This window comes from Pristiophorus japonicus, chromosome 4, assembly GCF_044704955.1.
Source record: "Pristiophorus japonicus isolate sPriJap1 chromosome 4, sPriJap1.hap1, whole genome shotgun sequence".
NCBI lineage: Eukaryota > Metazoa > Chordata > Chondrichthyes > Pristiophoridae > Pristiophorus > Pristiophorus japonicus.
The window spans coordinates 268,142,876-268,166,079 of NC_091980.1; the positions used below are offsets into that span (position 1 = coordinate 268,142,876).

The 23,204-nt window shown below is 40.6% G+C and overlaps 2 protein-coding genes across 8 annotated transcripts in view; one reads left to right on the forward strand and one right to left on the reverse strand.

Moving 5' to 3' along the window:
• LOC139263402 (echinoderm microtubule-associated protein-like 5) overlaps window positions 1-270 on the reverse strand; it is a 302,041-nt gene extending 301,771 nt beyond the window's left edge. For all 6 annotated transcript variants that reach the window (XM_070879445.1, XM_070879443.1, XM_070879442.1 and 3 more), the window contains exon 1: window positions 37-270. In XM_070879445.1, the coding sequence (XP_070735546.1) occupies window positions 37-233 (197 nt within the window). In that variant the 5' untranslated portion in view covers window positions 234-270. The remainder of the gene's footprint in view (window positions 1-36) is intronic.
• Window positions 271-1,768: 1,498 nt separating this feature from the next.
• ttc8 (tetratricopeptide repeat domain 8) overlaps window positions 1,769-23,204 on the forward strand; it is a 44,778-nt gene continuing 23,342 nt past the window's right edge. Inside the window, exons 1-6 of one of the 2 annotated variants that reach the window (XM_070877536.1) lie at window positions 1,769-1,954; window positions 16,791-16,911; window positions 17,625-17,688; window positions 19,567-19,726; window positions 19,846-19,935; window positions 22,578-22,622. In XM_070877536.1, coding sequence (XP_070733637.1) covers window positions 1,841-1,954; window positions 16,791-16,911; window positions 17,625-17,688; window positions 19,567-19,726; window positions 19,846-19,935; window positions 22,578-22,622 — 594 coding nt within the window. In that variant the 5' untranslated portion in view covers window positions 1,769-1,840. Of the gene's footprint in view, window positions 1,955-16,790; window positions 16,912-17,624; window positions 17,728-19,566; window positions 19,727-19,845; window positions 19,936-22,577; window positions 22,623-23,204 lie in introns of those variants that run through there. The other variant, XM_070877537.1, reaches the window with a different exon arrangement.

Consider the following 23,204-nt stretch of genomic DNA (forward strand, 5'->3'; position numbering starts at 1 on the left):
TAAAAACATTTTTTTCTTAAATGCAAAAGAAAATACCTGATTATATCATCGTTGTGACCCAGAAAGAATTTTTGCTTATGTTCCCGTGTGTTGTAAACCACCCCAACACCCGCAACGAAATAAACGATTTCCTTGGAAGCGGTGTAGTAGAGGTTGTTTCGGCACTGGTGCCCCCGGTAGCCATAAACCCACTCCAGGCGCAGGTGGCAGTTGGGTGCCGCTCCATCAGCCATCGCGCCGCTTCCCACTGCCGAAGCCGGGCGCCGTCCTCAGCTGATCGCTGCCTGTCTCCTCTTCCCAACCTTGCCTTCCCTGTCTGCACGTAACGGGATCGAAGATGCGCGAATGTTCAACAGTTGTCATGCATTTTTTTCCTCTCCCACTGACATTGTACGAATACGAACGTCAGACACGCATGACGTCAACCTTTTTAACCTATACAATAAAATAGCGAGCTCTGCAAACCTCCGCGAGTCGCCGGGCTGGCGTTGCGTTGTGTCGAGCGCTTTGACACCCTCCGCCCTCCACGCGCGCTCGGGTGAATCGAGCCAATCCTTTGCGGGCGCTTGACTGATGGACGACGCGGTGGACCAATGGGAAGCCGAATAGGCATGTCAATCAACCAGAACTCCCTCCCCCCCACCTGGTGCTGCGAGTGCATCTGACGCTCCGAACGCCCACTTGTCATCCGTGAAGAGTATAAGAGGGAGGTAGCGGGAAATAAGAGTTGGCTTTTAGCAGAGCGATTAACTAATGATACGCGGTGTTGACTCAGTAACGTCAATCAAAGCCGTTTCCGGGGCTGGAAATCTGAAACAAAGTCAGGAAATACTGGAAATAGAACATAGCAGGTCAGGCAGCATATGTGGGGGAAATAAAAGTTCACCTTTTATTGCACAGTACCTGAAACTTTAAAAATTTTTTCTCGACAGCAGCTGCCTGACCTGCTGACTGTTTTCAGCATCTTCTGTTTTTGTTTCATATTTCCAGCATCCACAGCATTTTGCCTTTTTTTTTAGCTTTCTTGTCAGCTACCAATGATTAAAGTAGCACCTTCTTGTTTTTTTTTGAGAGATTCCAGTTTGCATTCACTGATTTACACGATGAAGGAATATGTTATTTCAATGTTTATAGTATCTTTTTCAAAATATTGAGAAAATCACAATGAGATGAAATGATTGGCCAAATGAATATTCTGCAAAAAAACGTATTCAGCACCGACCATCAATGGCTCGCATGAGTTAGTACATAACCATGGCTATTTATAAAACATAATGTGACATTGGTGCTTTAAAGATGCTTAAATATAAACAAAGGAATGCATTTTTCTTCTGCATTGATATTATATAACATAGGCATTTGCAAGATGCTGCAAATATAAATAAAGGAATGCATTGTTCTTCTGTATTGACATCTATTGTGTATATATACACACACACTGCTGTGGTTTATGAATGACCATTGGGATTGACAACTGCAGCAGGCTTATTGACAAGGAACAAGGAAGCTCAAGGTCGTAATCGCGGCCGTGCTTCTAGTTTGCCGGTATAAAATATTAAATATGACAATAAAACAAAAGGAAAAACGTGCTTGATATATTGCGACCATTATACTTTCTCGGAAATACAATTCCTATGTAATCTTACTTCACCCTAGAGAAATATATGTCTGTATTGTAATTGCCAATGTGTGAGGCGATGCGGGAGACAGCCAGTAGTTTGCGAGGGCCCGCCGGACGCGTTGCCGGGGGTGACGGAAGGAGGCGTGGCTCACTCGGCCCGGTGCTGCAGCCGCCACCGATCCCGGAGACGCTCCCGAACGGCAGTTTGGTTAGAATAAGATGAGTTTGGACTTGGATCCCATGTTTTTAGCCTGGAGCTATTTCAGACGGCGCAAGTTCCAGTTTTGCGCCGATATCTGTACGCAACTACTTGAGAAAAACGCGTATGACCAGGTAGAGAAAAAAAACACATTCAACAACAATTAACAACATTCATTAATTTGTGTTTGTGAAAAATGTTTTATGCTTCTATAATTAATATATCGAAAATTGCATACAAATGTATACGTATCGGTGATGGTCTAACACTGTTAATTGCGACAAGATGTATATGCTCCAGTATTGCGAATTATATTCTGGTGAGTTAAGTGAAATGCGAGCCCCAAATCAGCAGATGTACATTACATTTGTGGTATCTAAAGGGCATCTCGGAGCTTCCTTTTGGTAGATACATCCTTGTCAGCTGGATGATTGGAGGATACGTTCCTCCGTCTTCTATTCGCTCTCTAGCTATGTTCAAGTTATGGGTATTTGTTGCCCTAATTAGTTTAGACTGGACTTCCACTCAGTTGTCTATTTATATACAATGACGTGTAGTTCATTCACATAGTTCAACCCTATGCTTGTTGCTTGGACCAGTAGGACATCAATCACGATTATTGCAACAATATATCCTCAATTTAACAACTCCCCCATTTCAGCTGCTCGGGTTTAAGTAATGAGTAATTGCTGACTTTAAATAATATTTTGTATATGCAATTGTTTTGTTAAAAGTCAATTTCTAAAAAAAAGTGTATTCGTGTGTATATACACTTTTAAAAAGCTGATTTAAAGGAAACAATAGTGGTATGATTTCCTCCAACGCTTTTATTCCATTCCATTTGTTTTTCATATTTATATTCTGGATGACACTTTTTTCAGTACATCATTACAATTCAAAAGTTGCTTGGTAAATTTGCCTTTCCTTAATTTACATATAATAGATGTTCAGAAATTTCGTGGGAATTGGTTGGGATAGTGGTATGATTTCATTTTATTCCTCCATTGTGAGTTTGAATTTTACACAAATGATGGAATTTAAATCCCATTCCTGAGATTAATCATTGTTAATCCAGTACCCATAATCTCAGAATAAGATACCAGTCTCAAAGACACAAGGATGATTGTTACGGAATATGGAAATATCACATGGGTGCATTACACTGTTATAATGTTCCGGTTAAAGCAGTGTTACCGTAAAATTTTCAGTCTGTAAATAAAGACCATTTTGAGAATGGAAAGCAAAATCTATAATGGATTGATTTACAAAAATAATTACAAACTAATCATTTATACCATTACTGAAGGATAAAATTCAGTGAGTGATCGGTGGGGTAAGGTCTTTCGGCAGCGAAGAGGGATGTCACCAAGGTCCAGGTCGGTGATTGGAGCGTGGGCAGATACAGCAGGAGCAGCGAGGTCGGGGCGAAGGAGCGGCAAGAGATTGTAGAGGGACGTGATCGGGGCCCAGGAGAGGTGTGAGTTTGGGGCTCAGAAGAGGCGAGGGCCCAGGGGCAGCACCGACCAGCCCACGCTATGATGTGTGTGCGCACTGGGTCCATGCAGCAGAGCTGGTCTCCAGTCGTCTTGGTTAATCCTTGCTACTGGACCAAGACCTAGCTCTGTCAAGCCCGTGTGGTGGCTGGTGTGCAACGGTCACCACACGTTTTTTTAAAAAAAATCCACGCACAGGTATCTTCCACCCTTCAAGATTTAGTTCGGGACCTGGAATTTTAGGTCCTTCATTGAAACACCTGTGAACTTTTTGATGTGGAAGCAAGTCATCCTTGATTCGAGGGACTGCCGATGATGATGATGAAGGTCTTTCAAGACACTGCAATATAGTACCTGGTATTTGTTACCTTAATAATTTTACATTCAACTTCCACAGCTTTGAATATTTATTTAAAATATTGTGTCGTTAGTTTGTGCAGTCCAACCCTTTGTTAGAGGGTTGATGTCCTATTAAACTAATAGACATCAATCATAATTATTGCAACAACATATCCTCAATTTAACAACTCATAAGGATATATTTCAGGTACTCGGGTTTAAATATTGAAAAATTGTTGACTTTAAATTTATTATTTTGTATATGAACTACAGTCTTCCTTCAATGCTGTGTTTTTAAAAAAAAAAATGGAATTGATTATCAGAAGTAAACTTGAGAATTATCTGTACAATAACCCAGTAAACAGCAGTCAACAGTAGCAGTTAGATGGGACCAATTGGGTCCAATTTTGATTTATTTGAGAAAGTGACGGCTCAGGTCAATTGTGGTAAACCTAAGACATTATGTACTTAGCTGTCCAAAAGGGATTTGATAAAGTTCCACATGAAAGGCCACTAGTTTAAGTTCAAAGCTATAGTTATTAAGGGTAATACTTGGGAATGAATAAGAAAAAGGCTGAAGGAGGCCAAACATTGGCACATGAAATTTAATGCAGACAAATGTAAGGTACTACACATGAAAAAAAATGGATACGTACCTCATCCGAGTATCTATGATTCCTATTAGATTCAATGATTGGACATGTGAAGCAATGTGGAGAAGTGATCAACAAAGCCAATAGAATGTTGAACTACATAGTTAAAACAGTAGAATACAAGTCAGAGAAAGTCATGATCAAATTATATAGTGCTCTGTTCAGACTGCAACCTCAATAGTACCCTAGAAACAAGGGAGACAGTGCATAGAAGAGCCATAAGACTGATCCTTGGTGAGAAAATAAAAGAAAGACTTGGATTCATATAGCGCCTTTCATGACCACTGGCCATCTCAGAGCGCTTTACAACCAGTGAAGTATTTTTGGAGTGTAGTCACTGTTGTAATGTAGGAAATGAGGTAGCCAATTTGCACACAAGCTCCCACAACAGCAATGTGATAACGACCAGATAATCTGTTTTGTTATGTTGATTGAGGAATAAATATTGGCCAGGACACCGGGGCTAACTCCCCTGCTCTTCGAAATAATGACGTGGGATCTTTTATGTCTACTTGAGCGATCAGACGGGGCCTCGGTTTAACATCTCATCTGAAAGACGGCACCTCTGACAGTGTAGGCTCCCTCAGCAATGTACTGGAGTGTCAGCCTAGATTTTTTTTTTGTGCTCAAGACCCTGGAATGGGACTTAAACCCACAACCTTCTAATTCAGAGGCGAGCGTGCTACCCACTGAGCCAGAGCTGACACTATACTGGAAAGATCTTGGCTTTTCAGCCTGAAAAAGAAGCATTTGGGAGATGTCATTATAGAGAAATAGAAGGTAGTAAATGGTATAGAAAAAGGCACTTTTGAAATACTACTATAAATTAAATTCTCTGATTATGACAAGGGGGTAGAGTTCAAACTAGTAAAAGGCAACGTTGGGACAGATATTAGGAAGTTTGTCTTTACACAGTGAATGACAATCATTTGGAATGGATTTCTGGGCAGCATTGAAGGCGAAAACTCTGCAATTATTTAAGAAATTATTAATTGCAGCAATGGGAGGTTGTAGTATTGTTTGGGTGGATGAATTGAGATGTATGTAAATGTACAATTTTACAGTTACATTCATTGTCATTTGTATTAAATTGATTTACCACTATTTATAGTAGAAGTATGCTTTTAATTTAATGACTTATAATAGCTGTAGGTTATATTTTACTAAGTCATAAGTAAATATTCTTGTTGAAGAAAAATAATAATTATGGGGATCAAAAATATTGGTGTCTACACAGATGGGTTTGGGAACAAGAAAAATGTGAATACATGGAAATCAAAAGTATACAATATTTCTAAATTATTTTGATGTATTGCGCCAAACATTCCTGTATACTGGGAATACTAAGTGCGATGAGAACCATGACATTTCTTCTGTTACAATATAGTTAATATTTTCAAAGCGAGCTTATTAACATTTTCTTCCTGCAGATTTATTTTGAACTTGTTCTTCAATAAACTTCCTACAAAATGCTATCAGCATTCATACAGCATGCCGTTTAATTTTCCTGTTTTGATAAATTTGTTGTTACTTCCAATTTAAACAATACAGCACCCGCTCTGCCCCCCCCCCCCCAAAAAAAATCAAATCAAGCTTCCAACTATGTATTGGGAGTCCTTCGTGACCAAAATTAGAATGTACTGCCACTGTTAGCTTAGAGATAAGGTGGGTTTTAGCTTTGTGCCTCAGCTAATTATACACATATATAAATTGAATACTTTATAAAAAGTGTAATATGGTATATATTCCACCAGTGAAATTATCTTGCTCAATAAATTAATTATTGTGGCTTCCTGTGTCATGGAAGATATACAATTTCATATCATTTTTCATTTACTGTTTTTTTTTTAAAAGCTATGATTTATTTTTAGAACATGTAATAATGAAATACATTTACTGCCTTGAGACAACATTCTGCTTACATTCTAAACAATATGATGGGTCAATATTATCCCTGTTTTCTCTCTCCCTCCTTTTTGAAAAAGTGGGGTTACATTGGATACCCTCCACGCTATTGGAACTGATCCAGAGTCTATGGAATGTTGGAAAATGACTGTCAATGCATCCGCTATTTCCAAGGCCACCTCCTTAAGTACTCTGTATTAAGCTAATTAGAATAATGCCTCCCCACCCATTGTCTGTCACAGACAGTTGTTGTAATATATGAATATATGAAAATGATGGCAGGGAAAGACCAGCTGGACCTTTGAGCCTGCCCATACAGTCATGATGCCTTAATCATTGTGACACTCAACAATCTACTGAGCGAGTCAAAAAAAGATTTTAAAAACCGCAATGCCAATTTCGAGAAAATAATCTGGAATATTCCTCTCCGAAAAATTGTTGAACTCTCATTTGCTACAATATACTGCATTCTGTTTAACATTTAAACTGATTTCTGTTCATTTGTTATTTTTTTCATGCTTCCCAAGGAAACTGAAACTAAAATCATTGTAACTGAGGTAAAAGAACACACAAATCTAGGTTCTCCCGCATCCCTTTTCATGTGCTCCCTCCTTCATTCCATATCTGTACAATCTTTAGAAAGAAATTCGTCGAGATAAAATTAGCCATGCTAACAGTAATTTCAATAAAATATTTGGTGAATATTAGTGGATATCCTGTAGCATTGATCATTGAGAAAACTAATTAAAAAAATTAGCACTTTTTTTTGATTTTGTTGTAAAAAAATGCTGCTTTATTTGTGCTGCATCTAACTTGCTTCTTAGCTTTTTCCTCCCTTGTTTTATGCTATTCTTTCATTTGTTTTCATCTTTACTAAGGTTTTTTTTTACTGGCTTTATTATGCTTTCTTGTTTGTGTTTAATGCATTTTGACTTTCATTTTGCTGCTTTAATTCTGTTTTGTCTTTTTTCTGGTTTTAGAATTTTATCTTAAATTTGATGCCATTGGTCTGTTATCGTGACAAGGGAATGGGAACAGGATCACAATGGGAGGAAAGTGCATAGAGTTGAAAAGCATTAAAAATCAGGGTGGCTTTTCAATGTTGCCATTGTGTTAGACGGGGAGACATGAACAGTTTGTTTGCGGGGAGACATGAACAGTTTGTTTGCAGGAAGAAAGAGTAGCGAGAAATGTTCCCTTTTAAGCTGCACATCCGCCCTCTGCAGCTCCCGCATAGCCGGCTCTTAACTAGGAAAAAAAGTGCAGCCTGTGGAGCAGCAGTGAATGACAGACTGCAACTTCAGGATTTGTGCTGAAGCATGTGCTAAATCCTGAAATTGCGGTCAGTTTAAAAGGAAAAATGACGGTGAACGCGGCTAGTTTGCAGTCATCAGAATTGCAAGTTCCAGGCCGATGTTTTTCACTTTAGTGAAGGGTACTTTTCTTTATACTTGTGATTAGATTAGCTGGTTTTCTTATTATGCTAAGTTTAAATATCAAGTCCTGTGCTGTAATAAAGAGCGAATGCTGGAAATCTCAGCGGGTCAGGCAGCATCTGTGGAAAGAAAAACAAAGTTAACTTTTCGGGTCGACTACCCTTCATCAGAACTGCCAAATGTTCGAAAAGGGCACATTCTTAAGCACTGAAACGGAGAGGGGAAGAAAGAACAAAAGGGAAGGTCTGTGATAGGGAGGACGGTAGGAGAGATTAGAGAGACAAAAGGGATGATGGGCCAAATTGAAATGGTAATGACAGAAGTCAGAAAAAGGTTAATCTGGATAGGGTGTGAATGGTGGAGTAATGACCAGCTGCCATTAGAGACAGAGAAAAAAAGGGAAAAAAGACATACGATATGGGGGGGTGGGGTGGATGGGGGGAAAGGGTATCAAAGATGGCCAGAGGTTATGCTCTGAAATTGTTGGACTCGATGTTGAGTCCAGAAGGCTGTAAAGAGGTACTGTTCCTCGAGCTTGCCTAAACAAATGAGTTACTGTTCCTCGAGCTTGCATTAAGCTTTATTGGAACAGTGCAGGAGTCCGAGGACGGAGATATCAGAGTGGGAGTGGAGTGGAGAATTAAAGTGACAGGAAGCTCAGGGTCACACTTACGGACTGAATGGAGGTGTTCAGTAAAGCGGTCACCCAATCTGTGCTGTCATAGAATCTTACAACACAAAAGAAGGCCACTAATGCCTGTGTCGGCATTTTGAAAGATCTGATCAATTTAGACCCAAAGCCCAGCATTTTCCCGCAAATTAGTCCTCTTCAAGTACATGTCCAATTGTCTTTTAAAAGCTCCTATGGAATTTGATTCCACCACTCTTTCAGGTAGTGCATTCCAGATCTTAACAACCCTTTGTGTGAAGACATTTCTCCTCCTCATTCCCCTAGTTCTTTTGTCAATTATTTTAAATTTCTGACGTCTAGTCACCGATCCTTTATGGAGGAAATAGAGCAAGTAGGGAGAAACTATCAAAACCCCTCATGATTTTGAATACCTCTATTAGGTCTCCCCTTAACCTCCTCTGCCCTACAGAGAACAATCCCAGCTTCTCCAATCTCTCCACATAGGTGAATTCCCTTATCCCTGGAATCATTCTGGTAAACCTCCTCTGTACCGTCTCCAGGGCCTTGACATACTTCTTAAAGTGTGGTGCCTGGAATTGTACCAAATCTCCAGCTGAGGTCTAATCAAACATTTATAAAGATACTAGAAAGGCTGGTGGTAATTAAAGTGGATAAGTCACCTGGGGGCCTGAATGGGATGGATCCTAGGTTGCTGAGGGAAGTAAGGGTAGACATTGCAGAGGTGCTGGCCACAATCTCCCAATGCATCATCACCTTCCTCTCCCAGATCAGTCTTCCTTTAAGGGGTAAAACACCTGAGGTCACTTTGGGGGGGGGGAAATAATTTGGGGAAGTTTCTCTCTCACACCTGAAGGCAATCAAGGTGGTTAAGAAGGCATTCGGGATACTTGCATTTATTAGCCGAGGCATAGAATATTAGAGCTGGGAATTTATGCTTGAACTGTATAAAACACTAGTTAGGCCATAGCTAGGGTACTGCGTGCAGTTCTGGTCACCACATTACAGGAAAGATGTGATTGCACTAGAGAGGGTACAGAGGAGATTTACAAGGATGTTGCCTAGACTGGAAAATGTTAGCTATGAGGAAAGATTGGATAGGCTGGGGTTGTTTTCTTTGGAACAGAGGAGGCTGAGGGAAGACCTAATTGAGGTGTATAAAATTGAGGTGCCTAGATAGAGCGGATAGGAAGGACCTATTTCCTTTAGCAGAGAGGGCAGTAATTGGTAGAAGGTTTTGAGGAGATTTGAGCAGATTTTTTTCACCCAGAGTGAAGGTCTAGAATTCACTGCCTAAAAAGAGGCAGAAACCCTCATAGCGTTTAAAAAGTACTTAGATATGCACTTAAATTGCCGTAACCTCCGAGGCTACGGACCGAGAGCTGGAAAGTGGGAATAGGCTGGATTACTTTTTGTTGGCCGGCATGGACATGATGGCCTGAATGGCCTCCTTCTGTGCTGTAAGTTTCTGTGCTTCAAGCAAGCTCCCAGAGATAGCAGTAACTGATACCAATGGGAACGGGTAACCCATCTTCCTTCTGTTTTCCTTTCCTGCTCCACAGCAATCTGAATCATGAACATGATAACTTTGCTTCTATGTAAATTATATGAAATTCACCTGAAAAATTATTTATTTATGTCATGTGGATGTAACACTTTTTGTAAACTTGCTACCATGTAGAAAATAGCACAGTATTGCGAAGTTACATAATACAGGACAATAATCTTTTTAAATAAAAAAGGCAGATTCAATAATTATTCTTGTGGAGTTGCTTAATCTACTTATAATGGCCCCAAGTTTCCACATGATTTGCTCCTGATTTTTAGGAGCAACTGGTGTAGAACGGAGTATCTTAGAAATCGGAATTCTTGACATTTAGTTTGCTCCAGTTCTAGTGAGTTAGAACATTTTCACTTTGGGACAGAATTTCTTTTTCAAAAGGGGGTGTGTCCGGCCACTTACGCCTGATTTCAAAGTTCCGTGAGTGAAAACTTACTCCAAACTAACTTAGAATGGAGTAAGTGAAAATTTTTGAACGCTCGATAAAACCTTGTCTACACTTTAGAAAATCAGGCGTAGTTTACAAATTAGGCGTAGGGAACAAGGGGGGGGGGGGGGGGGAGAGAAAGGAAATCATTAAATTCTACAATCAATCCTTAGTTATACTTATACAAATATTATACAAATAAATCCAACCTGAATAAAAATTTATAAGCAAAGAAAAGATTAAATAAACCATGTTCCTACCTGTGTGAAATAGCATCAGCCTTCGAGCTGCTGTGCTTCAGGCAGTCCTTTCATGTTGGCGACAGACAGGGGTGTGGCGTCAGTGTCTCGACGACAGCGGCAGCAAGCTTCGAGCTGAGCTGCAGTGCTTGAGGCAGGCCTTCATTCTCTTCGTGGCTGGCCGCGAAGAAGCAGCACCGGACAGACCCAAGGCCATTCGGCCATGAGATATCAGCGGCATCAGTGGCTGGCCGGCAGCCGAAGAATCAACGCAGGACACACGCAGCTCATTAAGGTTCTTGAGGCCATTCGGCCACGCTTTAGGGGCGGCGTCAGTGGCTCAACGGCAGCCGAAGATACAGCAGCAGCCTTCGAGCTGTGAGGGGGACTGAGGCCATTTGGACAGGGAGAGGCAGCCACATCGACAGTTTTATATTTAAATTTGCAGAATGGGTGCTGCATTGTCAACACCACGTATTATTGCAAAGTTGAATTGGCACTCTTATTTCTCCAAACACACAGTCCTTAATTTTCATGCACCAATGCAGCACAGGTTCTGCAAGTTTAGCAGTGAAAAGCTGAACTCACTGATTTCAGCAGGTGATTTATTCAGCAGTGCTGCTAAAAGCACTCCCTCACACATAGAAATATCAAAAAAAATTAAATTACAAGCCTTTGCAGGGGTCCAAGAAACAAATCTTCACTTTTTCTGCAGTATTTAAAAAAATGGCCGAGTGCTAATGTTTGTATGAGACTGCGCTCCAACGCGCACGCACAGGGTTGCCGGCACCACGAAGGCTAATTTAAATTGTACCTGCCCCCTGCTACTTAGAAAATCGGCGCGAGTGTTAGATTCCGCCCCCTGCTGCAAAGAGCGCGCCGCGCCAAGCAGACATCGAGCTCCAAGGAGCTCGAGAATATCGGACTTTTTTTAGGCGCAGTTTTCGGCACAAAAAACAGGCGCCCAGCTCGGAGGTGCGCCGTTTTCGCCGCGGGACAAAACTTGGGGCCATTATGTGTAGGATAGCTGAGTTTGAAGATAGAGAAATAGCAGTTTTAATGAAGGAACTAAATCTGGAACATTAAAATCTTTTTTCTTTTTAAAATAACAGATCTGTTATGCATTTCTGGCATTTTCTGCCTTTAATACAGAGCAAGCTAAGTAAACATTGAATAGTATAGTTTATGAAATCAAATATTCAAGTTTACAATTGTTATATACCATATGCAAATTTCTACATCTAGACACAGGTAATTGGTGAAAACATATAATGGGACATTTTCAAATTAAGGTTGAGGTTAGCATAATGGTCCAAATAACAGTTTATATTGGCCCTGAAATTCCGTTTTGTCCTTCCCGCGGGCATTTTAGAGAAAAAATACACACCTACCTTAAGCTGCTGCCCACGTTCGACTTTCCGATGCTGTGGCCTCTACTGACTGCGCATCGCAGCGCGTGCACGTTGGGACGTGCGCAGGCCTGGAGCTGGAGTTCCAGGGCTCTGGGCAGCCAATCAGGTAAAGTCTATACTCATTCATAGTAATAGGAGTTCCGTAAGGTCCTAAGCTCCTATTACTATGATTGAGAAACAGCCCCAAACACCAAAATACTAATTTTAAACAAAATAGAAAATATACACTACATTCATTTACGTTAAAGTTATTAATGTTTTACAAAAATATATATTTTCTAGATTTAAAATTTTTTTTTAAAATAAACTTCCCGTTGTGGGGAAGGTTTTTAATAAAATATGTTTTCATAACTTTTTATGTTTTTGTGTTTTTTTTAAAACACTTACGCCTGTAAAAGTAGGCTATGTGCCTGCTTTTTCAGGCGCAAGATTTTTGAGGACATTTGAATGCGTAAATATCGGAAATTTGTACTTACAAATGTCCTCGCTCCCAATCTGCGGATGATCTGTCAAGCCAGAAACTTGACAGATCAGAAAAGTTGGTTTTCAGCGCATGTGCATTGCTTTTCCGAGGCCTTCCCGGCTTCGTACAAACTTTGTACAGGCCCGGAAACGTCGGAATTTCAGGGCCATTATCTGAACCACAATAATACTAATACTTCATTGACCACAATAATTTTCTTCATCTTGTGTTACCTTTTTAAAAAATTCTCCTACTGTGCTATCAAAATTGATTTTCCTCAATTATGTCATGGGCTTTTTTCTTTTTTTTTTCGTATTGGTAAGTGGCAAATTGGCTCAGTTGTAGGAAGCAAAGGGTAATGGTTGACGGGTGGTTTGTGACTGGAAGGGTGTTTCCAGTGGGGTTCCACAGGGATCAGTACTAGGTCCCCTGCTTTTTGTGGTATATATTAATGATTTAGACTTCAGTGTAGGGGGCATGATTAAGAAGTTTGGAAATGATGCAAAAATTGGCCGTGTGGTTGATAGCTGTAGACTGCAGGAAGATTTTTTTTAATTTGTTCCTGGGATATGGGCGTCACTGGCAATGCCAACATTTATTGCCCATCCCTAATTGTCCCTGAGAAGATGATGGTGAGCCGCCGCCTTGAACCGTCCTAGTTTTAGTGGTGAAGGTTCTCCCACAGTGCTGTTAGGGAGGGAATTCCAAGATTTTGAGCCAGCGACAATGAAGGAACGACGATATACTTCCAAGTCAGGATGGTGTGTGACTTGGAGGAGAATGTGGAGGAGATGGTGTTCTCTTGCGCCTGCTAGATGGTGGAGGTCGCGGGTTTGGGAGGTGCTGCCGAAGAAGTCTTGGTGAGTTGCTGCATTGCATCTTGTAGATGGTACACACTGCAGCCACGGTACATGGGTGATGGAGGGAATGAATATTTAAGGTGGTGGATGGGGTGCCATTCAAGTGGGCTGCTTTGTCCTGGATGGTGTTGTGCTGCTTGAGTGATGTTGGAGCTGCACCTATCCAGTCAAGTGGAGAGTATTCCATCACACTCCTGACTTGTGCCTTGTAAATGGTGGAAAGGCTTTGGGGAGTCAGGAGGTGAGACACCTGCCACATAATACCCAGCCTCTTGTTGCCACAGTATTTATGTGGCTAGTCCAGTTAAGTTTCTGGCCAATGGTGACCCCCAGGATGTTGATGGTGGGGGATTCGGCGATGGTATTGCCGTTGAATGTCAAGGGGCGATGGTTAGACTCTCGCTTGTTGGAGATAATTGAGTAGACTGAGTCTTTACTCGTTGGAGTTCAGAAGGATAAGGGGGCACAGCCTCAAAATACGGGGCAGCCAATTTAAAACCGAGTTGAGAAGGAATTTCTTCTCCCAGAGGGTTGTGAATCTGTGGAATTCTCTGCCCAAGGAAGCAGTTGAGGCTAGCTCATTGAATGTATTCAAATCACAGATAGATAGATTTTTAACCAATAAGGGAATTAAGGGTTATGGGGAGCGGGCGGGTAAGTGGAGTTGAGTCCATGGCCAGATCAACCATGATCTTGTTGAATGGCGGAGCAGGCTTGAGGGACTAGATGGCCTACTCCTGTTCCTAATTCTTATGTTCTTATAATTGTCTGGCACTTGTGTGGTAAGAATTTCACTTGCCACTTAACAGCCCAAACTTGAATTTCATCGAGGTCTTGCTGCATGCGGGCATGGACTGCTCCATTATCTGAGGAGTTGCAAATGGCACTGAACACTGCAGTCATCTGTGAACATCTCCACTTCTGATCTTATGATGGAGGGAAGATCATTAATGAAGCAGCTGAAAATGGTTGAGCCTAGGACACTGCCCTGAAGAACTCCTGCAGTGATGTTCTGGGGCTGTGATGATTGACCTCCAACCACCACAACCATCTTCCTTTGTGCTAGGTATGACTGCAGGCAGTGGAGAATTTTCCCCCTGATTCCCATTGACTTCAGTTTTACAAAGGCTCCTTGGTGCCACACTCGGTCAAATGCTGCCTTGATGTCAAGGACAGTCACCTTCACCTCGCCTTGCCTCTGGAATTCAGCCCTTTTGTCCATGTTTGGACCAAGGCTATAATGAGGTCTGGAGCCGAGTGGTCCTGGCAGAACCCAAACTGGGCATTAGTGAGCAGGTTATTGGTGACTAAGTGCCGCTTGATATCACTGTTGACGACACCTTCCATCACTTTGCTGATGATTGAGAGTAGACTCATGGGGCGGAAATTGGCCGGCTTGGATTTGTCCTGCTTTTTGTCGACAGGACATACATGGCAGTTTTCCACATTGTCGGATAGATGCCAGTGTTGTAGCTGTACTGGAACAGCTTGGCTAGAGACGTGGCTAGTTCTGGAGCACAAGTCTTCAGGACAACAGCCAGGATGTTGTCAGGGCCCATAACCTTTACTACATCCAGTTGCGCTCAGCCTTCTTTTGATACCACGTGGAGTGAATCGAATTGGCTGAAAACTGGCTTCTGTGATGGTGGGGACCTCAGGTGGAGGCCGATATGGATCATCCACTCGGCACTTTTGGCTGAAGATGGCTATAAACGCTTCAGCCTTGTCTTGCACTCACGTGCTGGGCTCTGCCATCATTGAGAATGGGGATATTCATGGAGCGTCCTCCTCCCATTAGTTGTTTAATGGACTGGCAGAAAAGTGGCAAATAGAATTCAATCCGGAGAAATGTGAGGTAATGCATTTGAATAGGGCTAACAAGGCAAGGGAATACATCATAAATGGTAGGATGCTGAGAAATGTAGAGGAACAATGGGACCTTAGCATGCTCCACAGATCCCTGAAGGTAGCAAGACAGGTAGATAAGATGGTTAATAAGGCTTATGGGATATTTTCCTTTATTAGCCGAGGCATATCATATAAGAGCAGAAAAGTTATGCTAGAACTTTATAAAACAATAGTTAGGTCATAGCTAGAGTACTGCATACAGTTCTGGTCACCACATTGCAGGAAAAATGTGATTGAACTAGAGAGGGTACGGAGGAGATTTACAAGGATGTTGTCATGAGTGGAGAATTTTAGCTATGAGGAAAGATTGGATAGGCTGGGGTTATGTTCTTTGGAACAGAGGAGACTGAGGGGAAATTTAACTGAACTGTATCATATTATGAGGGGTCTAGATAGAGTGGATAGGAAGCACCTATTCGCCTTAGCACAGAGGTCAATAACCAGGGGGCATAGATTTAAAGTAATTGGTAGAAAGATTCGAGGGGAACTGAAGAATATAACAATTACGAGCAGGAGGTACTTCTATTTTTTATTTGGATATTTTGAAAGCATTATGTAAATATGTTTTGTCTCTTTACTACTTTTATTTTTGTAGTTTAAGTTTCCATGAATGCTTCTGTTGTATAGTAAATTAACTTTGCGAAGTTAGTCATATGATGTCCTGCATAGCTGTTTGATCTTGTTCACATTCTTTAGTCAAGTCATTAGTACCTACCTGCGCTGATTTCTTAACTCTCCGCAAGGGTTTTCTGTGCGGCCACAAGTGACCACGTACGCTGGCCTAAGTTAGTTTGGAGTAACTATGAGCTGTCCATAGTGGCCTAAATGGCCAAAACGGGCGTAGGTGGCTGGTAACTCCCCCTTTTGAAAAAAACTAAACTAAACTTTAAAAAAAATCCTAACTAACTCACTTACACTGGTGCAAAATGGGGATTTTTAATAAACTCCAGAAAAATCAAGTTGCTCCAAAAAAAAACGGAGCAACTCCTGGGCAATTTTGAGCCCAATGAGAGGGCTCGACAAGGTGGATGCAGAGAGGATATTTCCACTCAAAAGGGAAACTAAAACTAGGGGACAGAGTCTCAGAATAAGGGGCTGCCCATTTAAAACTGAGATGAGGAGGAATTTCTTCTCTGAGGGTTGTAAGTCTATGGAATTATTTACCACAGAGAGCTGTGGAGGCTGGGCCATTGAATATATTTAAGGCGGAGGTAGACAGATATTTGAGCATTAAGGGAATAAAGGGTTATGGGGAGCAGGCAGGGATGTGGAGCTGAGTTCATGATCAGATCAGCCATGATCTTATTAAATGGTGGAGCAGGCACAAAGGGCCAAATGGCCTCCTATTTCTTATGTTCTTATGTTTCACTATGTTAAAGGCACTATATAAATACAAGTTGTTAAATTTCAAATGGGTGAGTAATCTCTTTCAGTACTAAATACTGCATTGGCTGTGATGCAAATCAGTATGGCAAATGGAGCCGCAGCAGCCTTAAAACATGACAACTACTCTCTCATCTTCCCACCCATCTTACATGTGCTCCATTCCCCTAATTCCAGTTGTAATTGATGAAAATTTGTAATCATCCTAATATTTTTGATATAGATATTTACCTATTCTGTAGGCTGCATGGAGCTTGAAAACTCGAGCCTTGACAGAGATGGTGTATGTGGATGAGGTAGATGTAGATCAAGAAGGAATAGCAGAAGCGACGCTGGATGACAGTGCTATTGCACAGATTGCCCGTAAGTACTTTAGCAAATCAGTTTTATTGGTTAATTAAATTAGACCTGGTTTTAATTCAGTCAAATCCTGATATTGAAATTTGCTTGATAGCACTAAATAGGACGTTTGGCAAACAGTGAGGCAAGCTGTAAAAGACTTCAGGAGGATAAGCTGTAAAAGACTTCAGGTGGTGATGCAATTTAATGTGAGGTGTGAGATAATGCTTTTTGAGAGGAAATAGAAGGAATGGGAGAATACACATAATGAAAGATACTGAAGGAAGTATGTGGAGGAACAGAGAGATCCTTGACAGTGCAAGTGAATAAAACCATATAAAGATCAAAAACATTTTGGGTTTTATAAATAGAAGTATAGAATACAAGAGCAAAGAGGTTAATCATAAATTTGTACATGATAATGGTTAAACCATAGTTAGGAGTACTGTGACCAGTTTTGAATGTCCTATTATTTATAGAAAATACATTAAAGCCATAAAAAGTCTACAGCACAAATGGGATGATACCAGAGATAAGAAACTGCATAAAATTAGAATATGTAAAAATGTCAACTAGAATTTTGGTGGTTCTGTTTTTATTTTGCTGAAACAGCAAATATACTTTTATATTTAAGTATCATTCACACATGATCATATGTTAAATTTAGATGATTAATGGAACAGTATTTGGATTTTGAACTGGATTTTCTCATATCTGAATGTTTCTTTTGTCTGCAGGACCTGGAACATCGTTAAAACTGTCAGGAATCAGTCAAGCAGGGGGTCCTAGCCCAGCTGTCAGGTATTAAGAACTTTACCTATGGATTCTCCTGATGGCTTAGTGAGTAAATGCACTGCATATTGTGCTACTGAACCATATGCAGGTCTTGGGTTTGATCCTAAGTCTAGACTGAGTTAGCTGATCTCAGCCAGGGTGACAGTGAAGATGCTACCCCAATTGGCTTTAGAACGTTTAGGCTAGGAAGGAGGAAAGATTAACCAGGGCTTCTCATCCGACTGGAAGGAAGGAAAGAAAGAAAGATGACTGAAAGAACTTGCAATTATATAACACCTTTTAACCACCTCGGGACCTCCCAAAGTGCTTCACAACCAACCAATTAATTACTTTTGAAGTACAGGGAAAGTACATGTGAATATCAGGTGATACAAGCTCATATTTGGCTGTAGGTTTTTTGGTCTGATCGATGCGAAAACAAGCAGGCTTTAGAGACTCCAAACTAAGTTAATGAAAAATCCAAACAGTAGAACTCCTAATTTATCAAAAATGGAGTGCACAATCCCTCCCTGTAAGAACACGCTGAACTTGCCTATGTCCATAGTGTTTTGTTGTAGGTAGGCATTGCCAGAACTTGGGGATATGCAAATTTGCTCATCAATAATACTGGAGTTTAACCATCTAAAAACACAGCTTATCAGAAAAGAACACTTGTACGTTTCCTGCTGCTTGTTCAGCCAGCCCATGCTTTTGATATTTAGCTTGGAGGGTTATCTGAAGCCGAGTGGTAAGAATGTTGGGCCCCATGACTGGTCTAACCCCAAGTTCCATTAGTGGCTGTTCAATTTTCTGTAGTGCTCTGGAGTACTGTGGACCTACCTGGCTCAGGTATTGGACTATTACATTTACCACAAAGGGTTAATTTCATTCTAAACTTCTTTTGCAAGGTTTTTTTGGAAGCATCTTAACTCAAAAAGCCCCAATTTGTCCCTTTCCCACCACTTCCACATCAAAGACTTGGCTGAGACGCACTCATAGTTAAAAAGCAGCAGAAGCTCAAAGTTTAGGCACACATAAGAATACTCACTAAGGTAGGCCTGTTGCTTACCTTATTATATGTTAACATGAGTCACTACCTTCAAAAGAGGAGAGGAAAAAAAATTGAAGTTGGATGGAAATTGAGCAATATTTTGCTACCATATCAAAGTGCCAATGTACGACATTTTCATATTTGTGCAAGGTCTCATGAAAAAAATGCTTTATTTCAAAAACCTTTTTAATAAGATATATATGAATAATGTAAATTGTTGAATATCTTCTTTCTAGAATGCACAAAATCTAGATCCTATCTGAAAAATTAATACAGGATCTGTCTAAACTTAATCCTAATAGTAGTTACTGAGAAGGTTATTTCTTTACTTGTAAATTATAAAAAATATATGTAAAACTTTTGAAATAAGTTCAAAATGTTAACAAAAATTTGCATAATCTATGCCTGTCATATTCTATGGGGATAATTTTAACCTAACCACCTCATCGGGAAACTGACAGGATGGATCGGCTCCCCGATTTTACTTTCAATTTACTTAATTGGAAATTAAAATCAGGCGGGGTGCAAAAAGGGCATAACCGATCTAATCTGCCAGTTTCCTGCTGGACGGGTTTAGTTAAAATTATCCCCTTATTATCACTTGCTGTACATCTATCCCTGAATAATCTATTTTGAAGAAAATTGCCAGGTTAGTCACTCTGCCTAAATGAGTGAAGCTAAGCTTCTTCTGACAAGTAACAGTTTTGAGATTCTATTTCAAAAAAATTCTATAGTCGTCATTCAGTGGTCCCTAAATCACAGTTAATTTTTATTAAAATACAATTCAGGTTGTATTTAATTGATTCTTGGTTTCTTTCTATGCTTCTGTTCAAATTGTTTATCTCTTTTCATAGACCCATGTCTCAGTCTGGAAGACCCATCACTGGGTTTGTTAGACCAGGCACCCAGTCTGGCAGACCTGGCACTATGGAGCAAGCTATCAAGACCCCAAGAACTGCCTACACAGCCCGACCAGTAACAAGTGCTTCTGGGAGATTTGTTAGGCTGGGGACGGTAAATTTTGTGGAAGCATAGTTTTTGTAAAAAATGTCAATTACTTTTCTTAATCATCAGTTTTATAATCAAACTCTGTTGGAATTGCAATTAAATATTTTTCTCTCATCCTTCTTTAGGCCTCCATGCTTACTAACCCTGATGGACCATTTATTAATATATCCAGACTAAATTTATCCAAATATGCAAGGAAACCAAATTTAGCCAAGGTTTGTGCCAAATTCTGAATACATAGGCCTGGAGTTTCCGCTAAGTAGCGCAATTTGCCCAAAATCCACCAAACCAACAAACGATTGAGGAATTTCAAGCGCAAATTACATCCAGCGCAAATCGAGTTTCCGCGATCTATTGCGCTAGTTTAAAACCCATTTTACTGGAAGCCAGCACTGCCCACTAAACTGGCCATTCCCCCAAACCGAATTATTTCACGACGTGAGTTTCCTCTAATTGCGCCCATTTGCAGGCCTTCGAAGAGGCTCTTAAAATTAAGCTTTTTTTTTCTGCACAAGGTCACTAATAGGCACGTTATTTAAAAAAAGGTAATTTACTAAAAGTAAGAAACTGACTATTGTACACCAATGAAACTAGTAAATGGTTCTGTATAGATTTTTAAAGGCTTCTCCCATTATTTAAAATTGGGTTACTCACAAATGGTGGACAAGACACTCTGATTAAAAATGCTTATTTTTTGTGATAAACATATTTTCAGCTGTATTAATAAAACTGCATCAGGTTACCACTGTTAAATATATCAAGGAATATTTTTTAATGCAAATTTTAAATAAAATATTAAGTTCTAAAAAGCTGCCCAATTGCACTGGGGTAGAAATTCGGCTGTTTAGCGCCACCCGTTAGCACCAAAGAGGGGCGCTAAGGGGCCGATAAACACCTATCGCCCGAGCGCTGCACTGTCAGCGCCTGCCGTGAGCTTCAGTGAAGGTTCAGCGGCGGCGCTGACTGCGCTAAGCTAGCTAGCGCCGCTCACTCGGTGACATCAGCGAGTATGCAACGCCGCCATAATCCCACGTTTGCTAACTTCACTCTTTCGCCTGCGTAGCGCCTGGCGCTGACACCGGCAGGGGAAAGCAGTCGGAACAGCGATGGCCCTGGGCGGTATCGTCCGGAGAGAAAGGTAAGTGCTGAAATGTAAGTTTTTAAACTTCTATTTATTTGTTGCAGCAGTGGGGAAGTATGGGTGTAGTTCATTGAAATTTTCATCAAGATTTTTTTTTTATCATCTAAAGCTTGAGTAGGCCTCATGCGCTATTGCTCCATTAGCGCCCCAAGAGTAGTGTGGAATGCTTCTCTTAGCGCTCCACTCTCCTCTTGGGGCGAAACAACTGAATATCGCACTTTGAGGTGGTAGACACTGCTCGGCGACGTCACCGCCTCACTGCGGGCAGTCACGAATTTCGGCACCTTTATGTTCGGCGATATGCAAATGAGTTTGAATAGAAACTTGAAGAAAAAATTCACTTTGCAAATCTAGTGCAATTTTGAGCACAATTTGCGCCCGGATCGCCAGTTGCACGCAAAGCGGAAACTCTTGGCCATAATCTTGAATGTTATATGTCCTGCAATTAAGCATATTTTTAGTAAACAGAGTTAAGTAGAGTAATTGTTTATGGAATATTTCATAAATACTAAATAACTTATTCGTGGAATTAGTGAAATGGATGGTGCTTCAATTTTTAAATCCCCATTTAAAGAATCGGAATTTCCTCATATTGTTTTTAAAGTCAACTATTTTAATATTTTGTGCTCGGTTTAATTTTAACATTCTTGTAGCTAAGATTCACAGCCTGGACCACTTTGTATCTTTTAAATGTAAAGTAACTTCTACTCTAGAAGTTCCTTCCAAAGAACCAGGAATTAGGGTGTTCCCACCCGGCACCAATTTAACTCTCGGATTTTGGGAGGCGTCAGAGGTGCTTGCTGCAGACAGGCGAGGGCCTCATAAGTATTCAAAAGGAGGGATCCTATGATGCAAATAGAACCCTGACATAATTTTAACCCATTGTTGCGTACCTTTAATTCAGTGCCAGAGCTGTCAGAAAATCATGGTGGCAAACAGGATTGTGGTCAAAAAAGACCCAGGATGATAAGTTTAAAACTTTTTTTTTTAGCAGTTTCTTTGTGGACTAGAAGGAGCAGGACTGCTTCAGGCCCCACAATTTCATCTTGGGCCTCCCCTGTCCAGCCTTCACTCCCCTTCCACGACCATGATTGCCTCCCGACCACATTTTAACTATTTATCTTAGCGCTGTTCCCTCGGATACCCGATGGCGGCCTTCTGCCACTCAAACCTGCTCAGTTGGGACCCAACGTATCTCTCGATCATTACTGCAATTGAGTTGAGGTGTTCCGCTTTCCAGATGTGTGAAAGTGGGCCCAACCGGTGAGGTCCTGGCCAGGGAATTAGTCTATTTGGGGACATTTTTTTTAAATTCTTGGTCGCACAAAGAGCTTCCTTTATCGGCCACACCATTAGTGCAAACAGAGCACATAATACAATTCTGCTCTAAAGGTACAGCAAAATGGGCTAGATATCGTTGACGTGTTTTACCATATACTATAATACTTAAATGAAAGACTGCTAGTAGTCTTTGAAATGCCAACTGGAAGATTGCATGCTGCACTAATGGAGTGGGGACTCAGCAAAAAGGATACCTGCCAGATTTCTCCGCCCTCACACTTATTCTGTGCAGGCAAGACAGACCTGCCAACTGTAAAATGATCTTGTATGTTATCAGAAGAGTGGATTGTTGGATGTGTTCATCTTTAGTAGTGCAAATGTTAGATTTGAAAAATGATAAAATATTGTGCATTTATATGTGCATTTATTTTTCAGGCACTGTTTGAATATATTTTCCATCACGAAAATGATGTCAAAACTGTAAGTTATCAAAAATACCTACCATAAAATTGCAATTTCTACCATGGGTTTATTTATGTAGTATATGGTAAATGTGGGCATGTATCTGATAAAGATGAATATAAGTATGCTGAGGGACAGGTGTATAAAAAATCTCTCAATTTCCACTTCCAGCACACAGCTTATGTGATGGGAACGCCTGTCAGGAATTCCAGTTAGGAGTAATTGCACCCTGTACAATTTTCCACATGGTGCAAATTGGCAAAAGCTACCCCATAGTAATTTAACTTTCAATCAAAATCCAGTGTTAATATCTAATGAAGCCACTTTAAGGTAGAATGTTTATAGAGGATTCTAATGTAATCAAAGGGAAATCAGATCATTATGTATGATAATGAACTTAAGATAACAAATACATATTCAGCATAATATGGCAATGTCAGATAGTATTGTAATATATATTGTGTGACATCTATGGAAACATGGAGTAACATGCATTATATAACATTTGTAATTGCTCCAGTACAAAACATCCACAAAGTATGTGACACTCATTACAGTTGTCACTTGTTAAACCCCAGGCATCACAGTCTGATAAAACCA